This window comes from Scyliorhinus torazame, chromosome 1, assembly GCF_047496885.1.
Source record: "Scyliorhinus torazame isolate Kashiwa2021f chromosome 1, sScyTor2.1, whole genome shotgun sequence".
Lineage (NCBI taxonomy): Eukaryota > Metazoa > Chordata > Chondrichthyes > Carcharhiniformes > Scyliorhinidae > Scyliorhinus > Scyliorhinus torazame.
Window position 1 is genome coordinate 223,414,806 of NC_092707.1, and position 12,573 is coordinate 223,427,378.

The window sequence follows — 12,573 nt, forward strand, 5'->3', positions numbered from 1 at the left end:
TGACCACCACTGACAGGAGGAAGAGGCCAGCCTCTCAAATCAAACAGGGATGGTCAAAAGTAGATGAAGAAATAAGGGCAGGAAAGGCATCCCATGTTCAAATGCTAACTTTCAGACTCTGCCTTTCACGTTCTGTTGTTCAGCAGGCCTCAGCGCAACACACCTTGCATTCCATTTACTGATCGCTCTCACTCCTTCTCTCTCTTGCAGCATAACCTCATATTCCCATCTGAATAGCTAACACTGACACACACTCAATGCCCCCTCACACCCATCTGTCACGGAAAGATCCCACAAATTCTATCATTCATACTCCCCGCACAATATGGTTTCCTCCCACAGTCCAAAGATGTGCAGGTTAGGTGGACTGGCCATGATAACTTGCCCTTAGTGTCCAGGAGGGTTGGGTGGGTTACTGAGTTCCGGGGATGGGGTGGAGGCTTGAGTGGTGTGCTCTTTCCAGGGCTGGTGCAGACTCGATGGGGCAAATGATCGCCTTCTGCACTGTAAACTCAATGAGAACACCACCACAACGAAAGAAACATGCCAGGCAACAACAACCTGAGCAGTCGAGGTGACGCCAGAGGCAATAAATACTAAAAGCCTGGAGAGAAAGACAGAGGTAATGGCGAACATGCAGGGCGAAGAGGTTCCAGCCACACCCAAGTGAGAAGGACTGCCTGAACATATGCCGGGCTACCACCCGATGAATGAATGGAGGGAATTCCTAACACAGGAATTTCAAGAGCTCAAGGACGTCATCAAACTTGAAATGATGGCGACGGTGAAAATGGCGGTAGCGAAGGCGCTGGTCACCTTGCAAGCAGCGCTGGAAAGGACAGAGTGGCATTTAGAGATGCAAGAGGCAACGATCAGAGAGCTGGAGAAAACCATGACCAACCAGCACAATTGGATAGCCTCACTAGAGACAGAGACGGCAAGGTTGATGTCGATACAAGGGACACTAAGGGGGAAGGTCGAAGACCAAGAAAATCTATTGCACCACTAAAACCTCCGCATTGTGGCACTACCAGAGAGCACCGAGGACAAGAACCCTCTAGAGTACGTGGCCCAGGTGCTGGACAAACTGCTTGGAGGCTTTGCCAAAATCCCAGAAGTGGACAGAACCCACAGATCGCTCTGTCCAAAGCCCAAGACCAAGGAGCTGACGCGGGCTAGCATTGTGAAACTGCATCGGTAACAAGACTGGGAAAAGATCCTGAACTGGGCAAGACACACAAGGTCATTTAATGAGAGGGACACTCGATCCGGGTGTACCAGGACATTGGGGCAGGCCAGGCCAAGCGCCAGGCGGAATTTAACAAAGCCAAGGCATCCCTTTATAATGGATGAGGTTCTCTGTCCAGCGTCGCCGGAATCACGGAATCTCCTGGATTTCCCTTTGTCCAGGAGCCACCCAAAATGGCCACGGACTGTATGAATGCCATGTGGGTAAGCCCCTGCACTCTGGGAATTCCTTTGATTTGGGGACCCTCCAAAATTGCTGATTGCAGTGTCATCTTGTTCCCTGTTGCCATGTGTGGCCTGTTGTAGCCAGTCAAGAGCCCTTCCCCCTCCTTTGCTCCCCGATTCTCCTAACCATTGTGCTATTGTGCCCCCCTGGAGCAGTTCTCGAAGAAGCCGGAGATGTCGGATTGCCCCAGGATATAGCGGTCATGCACACTCCCTGGGAAGTATGCACACACGTGCATGGTCTTCAGGTGGTGGTCGAACACGAGCTGGACTTTCAGGGAGTGGAACCCCTTCCTGGTGATGTAGGGGACTACCAGATGGCCCGGTAAACGCAAGGCAACATGCCTGCCATCCACTACCCCATGGCCCTGGGGTATCCCGGCGATGGCGATAACATTCTGTTTGGCCTGGTCTATGTCAAAGTTTATATAGTTCGCTGCCCGGGCAAACAGGGCATCCATGACCTCACAGATGCACTTGTGGGCTGTAGCGAGTGAGGTGTCGCACAAGTCCCCTGCTTGAGCACTGGAATCATCCTGAGGCATAGATGTGCACGGCTGTGGTGACTTGGGACAAGTCTCCTCCATGTGGTGCCAAGTCCACAAGGACATGGCACATGTGCTGCACCGGCCCGTTGTTGAGGCAGAGCCTCCTGCTGCACATGCTGTCCGTCATCTGTTCGAAAAACCAGCGACGTATGTACATCTTGGGCTGTCACAGGCCTCTCCCTCTAGGTCCATCCCTGGCCTGATGGGCGGCAGGGTCCTAAGGGTGTGGGGCAGGGCCCTGCATATGAGCCGTCACCTTCTCTGGCATCTGGCCGCCTGGCCTACCAACAGTTTCCGAGGGGTCCAAGATATCATTCATTCCATGTAATATCTGTGAGGAATTGGAGAGGGGAAACTGACAACCAGCGGTGTCTTCCAGCTGGGACCCTCCATTCCCCCATTGCTCCCCACCCTCTACAGCCCCTGCCATCCAGCACGCCCTGTCCCTGGCCTCAGCGGGGGCCCCTGCTCACCAGATCCCACACCCTGTACCCCAGACATCCGCAAGTAACGTTACCTGGACCGTGCACTGGCCCCCTCCCCTGTGCACACACCACCCTCTGGTTGCCGAAATGTCCCCAGTGCTGGGGCCCAGCCCCTGGGTGTTCGGATGTTGGCCGCTGCGTCCATGGTGTTGCCTCCTGCAATGTTCAGGTACAGTAACCACGCATCAAGGTCTGATTGGGATGCAAGGCAATAACTCCAACATGTTACATGACACACATGCCTACCCACAGGAATCTACTTGGGCATATTTTAATTTAATAACAGTACCATGAATAACCCTCTCATGGACTGAACTGATCCCTTCACACATCTTCTCTACTGAGTAGTACTATACTCTATGTGCTTCACCCGATTCCTGTGCCTATGTATTTACCTTGTGTATTTATACGTGTCCTACGTTTTATCATGTGTGGAACGATCTGCCTGGACTGTAGGCAGAACAATACTTTTCACTGTACCTTGGTACACATGGCAATAAATCAAATGATACAAAAACCATAACAAAATTAGAGCAAGCAGCAATACACTGAAATTACCCACTATACACCAGACAAAACTTTTTATAACCAATCAACTAGAAACTAAACCATCAGAATCCAAGCCAGTGCACGCACGCACACACACACACTTTGGGCACTGTGGAAGGGAGAGAAAAAGCCACACCCCTCCCATACCAGCCTCCCCGAACAGGCGCCAGAATGTGGCGACTAGGGGCTTTTCACAGTAACTTCATTTGACGCCTACTTGTGATAATAAGCGATTTTCATTTCATTTCTTTCATGAGGGGGAATAGTTCAGTCCCAGAACAGGTTCAACATACTAAATAAGAACAAGAAAGAAAAGTACAGCACAGGAACAGGCCCCTACGGCCCTCCAAACCTGCAAGTGTGGACCATGCTACCTGTCTAACGTAAAACATTCCACACTTCCAGGGTCTGCATCCCCATCCTATTCATGTATTTGTCAAGACACCCCTCAAACATCACTATCATACCCGATTCCACTATCTCCTCCGGTAGCGAGTTCCAGGCACCCACTCCCCTCTGTAAATAACATGTCTCGCACATCTCCTCTAAATTTTGCTCCTCGCACCATAAACTTATGTCCCCTAGTAATTGACTCTTCAATCCTGGGCAAAAGCTTCTCACGATACACTGTGTCCATGCCCTCATAATTTTGTACACTACTATCAGGTTGCACCTCAAACTCTGTCATTCCAATGAGAACAAACAGAGTTTATCCAACCTCTCCTCGTAGCTAATGCCTCCATACCAGGCAACATCCTGGTAGACCTGTATCCTTTCCAACCAATCTAAATCCTGCTGTATCCTCTGACAGTCCTCATCGCTATCCGCAATTCCACCAACCTTTGTGTCGTCCGCAAATTTACTAATCAGACCAGTTACATTTTCCTCCAAATCTACTACAAACAGCAATGGTCCCAGCACTGATCCCTGTGGAACACCACTGGTCACAGCCCTCCGTTCAGAAAAGCACCTTTCCAATGCTACCCTCAGTCTTCTATGACCAAGCCAGTTCTGCATCCATCTTGCCAGCTCACCTCTGATCCCGTGAAACTTCACATTATGTGAAGTCGATACGAGGAACCTTGTCAAAGGACTTACTGAAGTCCATGTAGACAACATCCACTGCCCTACCTTCAATCATCTTCATCACTTCCTCGAAAAGCTTGATCAAATTACAAATCACAAAATCATGTTGCCTCTCCCGAATACGTCCATTTGCTTCCAAATGGCAGTAAATCCTGTCTTGAAGAAACCTCTCCAATAACTTACCTACCACTGATGAGGCTCACCAGCTTGTAATTTCTTGGATTATCCTTGCTACCCTTCTTAAACAAAGGAACAACATTAGCTATTCTCCAGTCCTCTCGGACCTCACCAAAGATTTCTGTCAAGGCCCCAGCAATTTCCTCCCTCGTCTCCCTCAGTATTCTGGGGTAGATCCCATCAGGCCCTGGGGACTTATCTACCTTAATATTTTTCAAGACGCCCAACACCTCGTCCTTTTTGATCTCAATGTGACCCAGGCTATCTACACCCCCTTCTCCAGACTCAACATCTACCAATTCCTTCTCTTTGGTGAATACTGATGCGAAGTACTCATTCAGCACCTCACCCATTTCCTCTGGTTCCACACATAGATTCCCTCCCCTGTGCTCAAGTGGGCAACCCTTTCCCTGGCTACCCTCTTGCTCTTTACATACATGTAATAAGCAATCCAGCTGTATGACGTGAAAAGCAGGTTATATATGTGTCCATGTTCTGCTTCAATTCAAAACTGTGAAAGCAAAAGCCATGTTTATGAGCCACGCTGAAAGCACAAGAGCACTTCATTCTTCTCGAACTGGATAATGGGTGAAGGAAAAAAATATTACTGAAGACCAATATTTTGAAGAATTTATTTATTTATTCAAAGCAACTGCATTTCATGGAGTACAGTATTATTACTTGTAAAATAAAACTCAACTGAAGAGGTAAAGCAAAAGCACAATTGATTTTAGATCTGAAAACTGGATACAGGACTCACACCATGAATTTATCTTGTTCTGGGAATATAACAAATTGATCCTCCTGCACAGCGGCATCCAGAGGCAGGGTGTGCCAGATGGGAAATGGCCCAAATTTTTAAAATCTTGACACTGAAAACAATCGTAGTCTTTCTTCACTAATTCTATCGATATAGCTAGGAGCATTTCATGAATAACCAAAACAGCGGTTTGGGATAGTAAATGGCATCCTTTTCCTCAGAGATTGCAACACTCACCAGTGGCCTATCACCCATCCCTTACCCTACTCATCTCTCTTAGTCTCCCTCTCTTGGCCATGGGCTTCTGCCTGTGGCTGCTTCACTGAATCTTGAAGTCTCGACCAAGAACCTGGCAGCGTTTCCTCCACTGCCGAGTTGCAGCGTGTCTGAGCTCAACCCAATCACTCTGGTGCTGTGTAACAACCGGGGCTGCAAGATCAGCATGTCAAGACTCTCAGCCTGTGCTTGAATTGTTTCCTGACCAAGGCTTATGAGCTGGAATGGCTCTGATAAAGTGATTGGTGAATACATAAAATAATAACATTTTACAAAGTACTTTAAAAATATGAAGTTTCATATTTACATCATGTATATTATAATGTAAATAATATATTGGTCTAAAATACATACATTTAAATAATTATATATTGAACGTTACTATGTTCCTTTGTGGCATTTTATGGTTTCTGGGGTCACCTTAATTTTCAAGTGTTAAAATTCAGTCATATTTGAAAATAGTTTGGGAGAAGTTGACCTAAGGAATTTTAAAATTGAATGCATGTGCTGACTCAATACCTTTTAATCTTTCATTTAATGACTAAGCTACTGGCTGATCAACATTGAAGAGTCAGAGTTTGTGTGGGACCATTAAGTAACATGCTGACATAAGGAGCTTACTCTGAAAATAATGAGACCTGATTTAATATAATAGTAAGTCCATCAACTATCATATTCTAACCATCAGCTGACCAAAAGCAACATCATCCGTATTTACAAAAACGGGTAACAAGCACCATAAGTCGTGAAACGGCCTCGGTATTTAAAAATCTATCAGCGGACTTCCGGGTGCGGCTATGCAGAGCTAGGTCGCATATTCGGCAGCTCCTGCTTGGAACGGACTTTTGGGCTCTTTTACAGGGCCCCCACGGCATTTGTTTGACATTTCCCGGTGTGGGAAGAAGGCTGCAACATTCCCCCGACAGTGTCCCCCAGGAAGGGTATGTCTCTTGGTTGCCAGGCACACGCAGAAACAGTAAAAGATTTGGCTGCAACTGCAGGATAAACAGGGCCTCTTCCAGCATGCAGGCGGGGGAAGGGCAAGCTTAAAGCTGCAAGCTGACCTGAGGGCCTGTATCAAAAGTGAATTCTAGCAGCAGAGGGAACAACTGTGAAGAGACCTCATCAAGGCCACTGAAGGGACTTCCGGTTGCGGTGATGCCTAGCTAGCCGCACGCTTCGGCGGCTCCAGCTCCGACGGACCTTCGGGCTCTTTTAAGACCCCCAACGGGGAATTTTTCGACGACGCAACCCGGTGTGGGGCGTGTGAGAAGGGAGTCCCCCCCAAACGAAGGAGGAAAAAACTGGCGGCGGCGGCTGCAGCGCGAGGAATCGTCGACCAAAGGGTCAGAAAGAGAGAAGTACAAGATGGCGGTGGAGAAAGCGCAGGCGACATGGGGGCCTGAGCATGAAATTGTGAGACGGTGCGTGGAGCTGCTGAAGAGGGAGGTGCTGACCCCGTTGCTACAGGCAATTGAGGGGCTCAAGGAGACATTAAAGACCCAGGTGACAGAGCTCCGTGTGGTGGAGCAGAAGGTGACAGATATTGAGGACGAGATCCTGGGCCTGGCGGTTAAGACACAGACGCACGAGGCACTTCATAAAAAGTGTACTGAAAGGATCGAAGCCCTAGAAAATGGAGCGCGAAGGAAGAACCTTCGGATACTGGGTCTCCGAGGGTGTGGAAGGAGTGGACTGTGGAGCGTACGCAAGTACGATGCTGAGCTCACTGATGGGTGCTGAGGCCCCTACGGGCCCCTTGGAGGTGGAGTGGGCAAATCGGATTCCGGCGAGAAGACCAAAAGCGGGAGAACCACCCAGGGCGATAATCGTGCGATTTTACCGCCTTAAGGATAGAGAAGAGGTCCTGAGATGGGCTAAAAAGGTGCGGAGTAGCAGATGGGAGAATGCAGTGGTACGGGTATACCAGGATTGGAGTGCGGAGGTGGCGAGAAGGAGGGCGAGCTTCAACCGAGCCAAAGAGGTGTTGCATGAAAGGAAGGTGAAGTTCGGGATGCTGCAGCCGGCAAGACTATGGGTCACGTATCAGGAGAGACACCATTATTTCGAGACGGCGGAGGAAGCATGGACCTTCATCAAAGAAGAGAAATTGGATCGGAACTGAGGGACTGATGCTGCAGGAAATGTTATTGTTAATGTTACGGTGGAAGTTAATTGAGAAGTAAACAGGGAAGGGAGGAGACATTGGGGAAATGTGGGCGCCGGTGAGGGGGGAAAGACGGGACATAGTTGGAGAATGGGGAAGGGGAGGGGGAGGGGAAAGGCAGCTGCGCCATAAGAGGCGGGTCAGGTAAAGGGATGTTCCCGCACCAGAAAGAATAAGGCGGGAAGACAGGCGCAAGGCGGATGGGAGTTCCCCACATGGGGGGGGTCGAGGAGTGAGCAGGAGTAGCCGGGGTCAGTTGAAGTCAGCTGACTTACGGAAGTAATATGGGGGGAGCAATCATGCTAGAAAGAGATCTAGCGGGGAGGGGGGGAGGGAGGGGGAGGGGGGGGGGGAGGGAGGGGGAGGGGGGGAGGGGGACAACAAGTTTTTCTTCTTCTCCCATGTCCATAAAGTGTACTCCCGGATAGATTTTTTTGTTTTGGGAAGGTCGTTGATCTCTAGGGTGGAAGAAGCGGAGTACTCAGCCATAGCGGTTTTGGATCATGCCCCACATTGGGTGGACCTGGAATTAGGAGAGGAAAGGGAGCAGAGAACACTCTGGCGATTAGATGTGGGACTGATGGCGGATGAGGGAGTGTGCGCAAGAGTGCGGGGGTGTATTGAGAGATATCTGGAGGTCAATGACGACGGCGAGGTCCCTGTGGGAGTGGTATGGGAAGCACTAAAAGCGGTGGTCAGAGGAGAGCTGATCTCCATTGGGGCCCACAAAAGGAAAACAGAGGCCAAGGAAAGGGAAAGATTACTGGGGGAGATTTTAAGGGTGGATAGGGAATTTGCAGAGACCCCCGAGGAGGAATTGTACAGGGAGAGGAGACGACTCCAGACGGAATTTGACCTTCTGACCACCAGAAAGGCGGAGGTACTGTGGAGGAAGGCACAGGGGAGGAGGTATGAATATGGGGAAAAGGCGAGTCGCCTGTTGGCTCATCAATTGCGAAAGAGGGCAGCAGCGAGGGAGATAGGAGGAATTAGAGACGAAAGGGGAGACACGGTGCGAAGGGCAGGAAAGATAAATGAGGTGTTCAAGACCTTCTATGAGGAACTGTATAGGTCTCAACCCCCAGAGGGAGGAGGGGATGCGGCAGTTCCTGGACCAATTGAGGTTCCCGAAAGTGGAGGAGCGGGGGGTGGTAGGCCTGGGGGCACCGATTGGGGTGGACGAGGTTATTAAGGGACTGGGAAGCATGCAAGCAGGGAAGGCCCCAGGACCAGACGGGTTCCCGGTGGAGTATTACAGAAAATATGTGGACTTGTTGGCCCCGTTGATGGCGAGGACGTTCAATGAGGCCAGGAAAGGGGGGACTCTACCCCCGACGATGTCGGAGGCGACGATATCGTTAATTTTGAAGAGGGATAAAGATCCGTTGCAGTGCGGGTCCTATAGACCCATTTCATTGTTGAACGTGGACGCCAAATTGTTGGCAAAGGTACTGGCATCGAGGATAGAGGACTGTGTCCCGGGGGTGGTGCACGAAGACCAGACAGGGTTCGTAAAAGGGAGACAACTGAATGTTAACGTGCGACGACTATTAGGGGTGATAATGATGCCCCCAGTGGAGGGGGAGGCAGAGATAGTGGCGGCAATGGACGCAGAGAAGGCATTTGATAGGGTGGAGTGGGAGTATTTATGGGAAGTGTTAAGGAGGTTTGGGTTTGGGAACGGGTTTATTAGCTGGGTTAGACATCTTTATGGGGCTCCAACGGCAAGCGTAGTTACAGGTCGACATAGATCGGAGTATTTCCGACTATATAGGGGAACAAGACAGGGATGCCCGCTGTCTCCATTGTTGTTCGCGTTGGCAATTGAACCTCTGGCCATGGCGTTGAGAGACTCCAGGAAATGGAGAGGGGTGATTAGAGGGGGAGAAGAACACCGAGTCTCGTTATATGCGGATGACCTATTGTTATACGTGTCGGACCCAGCGGGGGGAATGATAGAGGTTATGCGAATTTTGAGGGGGTTCGGGGATTTCTCGGGGTATAGGCTAAACATGGGGAAGAGTGAATTATTTGTGATACATCCAGGGGACCAGAGTAGAGAGATAGAAGGCTTGCCTCTAAGGAAAGTGGAAAGAAACTTCCAATACCTGGGGATTCAGATCGCTAGGAGCTGGGGAACCTTGCACAGACTTAATCTGACACGGTTGGTAGAACAAATGGAGGAGGACTTCAAGAGGTGGGACATGCAGCCTCTATCGCTGGCGGGCAGGGTGCAAGCAATTAAGATGATGGTCCTCCCGAGGGTCTTATTTGTATTTCAATGTCTCCCTATACTAATCACTAAGACCTTTTTTAATAAAATAGACAGGAGCATCACGAGCTTCGTGTGGGCAGGGAAAGTTCCGAGAGTAAGGAGGGGGTTCCTTCAGCGTAGTAGGGACAGAGGAGGATTGGCACTACCGAACTTGGGCGATTACTATTGGGCCGCCAATGTGGCAATGATACGTAAATGGATGATGGAGGGTGAGGGAGCGGCGTGGGAAAGACTGGAGAGAAAGTCCTGTAAAGGGACGAGTTTAGAGGCGCTGGTGATGGCGCCGCTACCGATCTCACCTAAAATGTTTACCACGAACCCGGTGGTGGCGGCAACATTGAATATCTGGGGACAGTGGAGGCGACAGAGAGGGGTGCGGGGAGCCCTGGTGGGGTCCCCAATCAGGAACAACCATAGGTTCGCCCCAGGAAGAATGGATGGAGGATTTCAGAGCTGGTTCCAGTTGGGAATTAGGAGGGTGGGAGATTTATTTATAGATGGGACTTTTGCGAGCTTGGGAGCATTGGAGGAAAAGTATAAGTTGCCCCGGGGAAATTTCTTGAGATATATGCAGGTGAGGGCATTTACTAGACAACAGGTGAGGGAATTTCCGTTGCTCCCGACACAGGGGATACAGGACAGGGTGCTTTCAGGGGTGTGGGTCGGAGAGGGCAAGGTGTCAGAGATTTACCGAGAGATGAGGGAAGAGGGGGAGGAGTCGGTGGGCAAACTAAAAGGAAAGTGGGAAGAAGAACTAGGGGAGGAGATAGAGGAGGGTATGTGGGCTGATGCCCTAAGCAGGGTAAATTCCTCTTCCTCATGCGCCAGGCTTAGCCCGATTCAATTTAAGGTGCTACATAGAGCACACATAACGGGAGCAAGATTGAGCAGGTTCTTTGGAGTGGAGGACAAATGTGGGAGGTGTGGCGGGAGCCCGGCAAACCATGCACATATGTTTTGGGCATGCCCGGCACTGGAAGGGTATTGGAAGGGAGTGACGGGAGTGATTTCGCGGGTGGTGAAGGCCCGGGTCAAACCAGGCTGGGGGTTAGCTCTATTTGGAGTTGCGGAAGAGCCGGGAGTGCAGGAGGCGAAAGAGGCCGACGTTGTGGCCTTTGCGTCCCTAGTAGCCCGGCGCAGGATCCTACTCATGTGGAAGGAGGCGAAACCCCCCGGACTGGAGGCCTGGGTAAATGATATGGCGGGGTTCATTAAACTGGAGCAGATAAAGTTTGCCCTGAGAGGATCGGCTCAAGGGTTCACCAGGCGGTGGCAGCCATTTCTCGACTACCTAGGGGAACGTTAGAGGGAAGACAGATGACCAGCAGCAGCAACCCAGGGGGAGGGCGGGGGTTTTTTTTTTTAGTTTAGGTCAAAGATAAAGGGGTTTTGTTACTTGTGTATTGTTTAAAATTTCTGTATTGTTATTGTTGCGTTTGCTTTGTAAGAGGGGAAAAATTGTTGTTTGGGAAAAAAATTTCAATAAAACATTTATTAAAAAAAAAAAATCTATCAGCATATTTGTACTACGTCTGTAGCATTGTGAAAAGCAGCTTTACTTGCACTTACACAAAACCTTTAGTGCAAATCCAGATTTGGATCGGGATGAAATAGGAGTGGCACTCCCTCCTCCAAGGAGCTTCCCTCTAATTTGCTCTGAAATCCTGATGACCTTTAACTCTGGAAAGGTACTCATCATTCAATGGCAGTGTGAACGGAAACTGTGACACCAATATTCCATTGGTACACACACATCAAATTAATTATACACAAATGCCACTTTATTGAAAATGAAATCTAAGACAGCAAAAAATATGAATGGATTTACTAACCTCAATTACCTTTGGTAAAGGAGGACGTAAAAAAAAGCGAAGGTCAACATCTTGAGATCTGGCTAGCCCAATGCTAGATTTCTGATCACATGCCTGGGCCAGAGTTCTATATTGGTAATCTGCAAATAAAGAAAATTTACATACGTACTGAAATTAACACTAATACTTAGACAAGAGTTAACATTTTCACTACCTACTGCACCAATGTTTTCAACAAATGTGAAGTTAAAATGGTGATCACTTTGAAGGCATGAGATTACTTATCTGGATGAAAGCTCATCCACCAGACAGCGCAGAAGGAGGTAATGTGACCCATCATGTCAGCGCCACCTCTTTGGAAGCACTACCAACTTAAAAACTAATTTAAAAAAAATAATTCATGAGATGTGGGCATTGCTGGCCAGGCCAGCATTTATTGCCCATCCCTAATTGCCCTTGAGAAGGCACGGTGAGCTACCGTCTTGAACCACTGTAGTGTTAGGGAGGAGTTATATGATTCTGACCCAGCTACTGAAGAAACGGCGATATATTTCCAATTCAGGATGATGAGTTATTTGGAAGGGCACTTCCAAGTGGCAGATGTTCCTGGATGATGTCAAGTTTCTCGAGTGTTGTTGGAGCTTCAACAGTCCTCTTGTGCTTTCCTCACAGCCACTCAAATTTCTACTTTTCAAGCATATGCTATGGCGACTTATCAACTTTCAAAGATTTCAATACTTTGAGTACTTCCTCTCTCTCTTTATGATTATCCCATTCAGTATTTCACAACGCACCATTCATTTCGCGGAGACAAAATATTCATTTGAAACCCTTCCCACAGCCTCTGCATCTGCACACATGTTCCTCTCTTCATCTCTAATAGGTCCCATTTTTCCCTGAACTGACCTTTACCATTAATATATTGGTAAAACATCTTTGGGTTTTCTTCAACTTTACTTGCTAATC

At 49.0% G+C, this 12,573-nt stretch overlaps 1 protein-coding gene across 8 annotated transcripts in view; it reads right to left on the bottom strand.

The window, feature by feature from the left end:
- Nucleotides 1-12,573, bottom strand: part of serac1 (serine active site containing 1) — a 256,450-nt gene that overhangs the window by 185,969 nt on the left and 57,908 nt on the right. For 7 of the 8 annotated variants that reach the window (XR_011945462.1, XM_072502719.1, XM_072502689.1 and 4 more), the window contains one exon: nucleotides 11,629-11,747. Coding sequence is in view for 7 of the 8 variants with exons in the window: in XM_072502719.1 (XP_072358820.1) it covers nucleotides 11,629-11,747 (119 nt within the window). In the remaining variant the exon portion in view is untranslated. The remainder of the gene's footprint in view (nucleotides 1-11,628; nucleotides 11,748-12,573) is intronic. The other variant, XM_072502680.1, reaches the window with a different exon arrangement.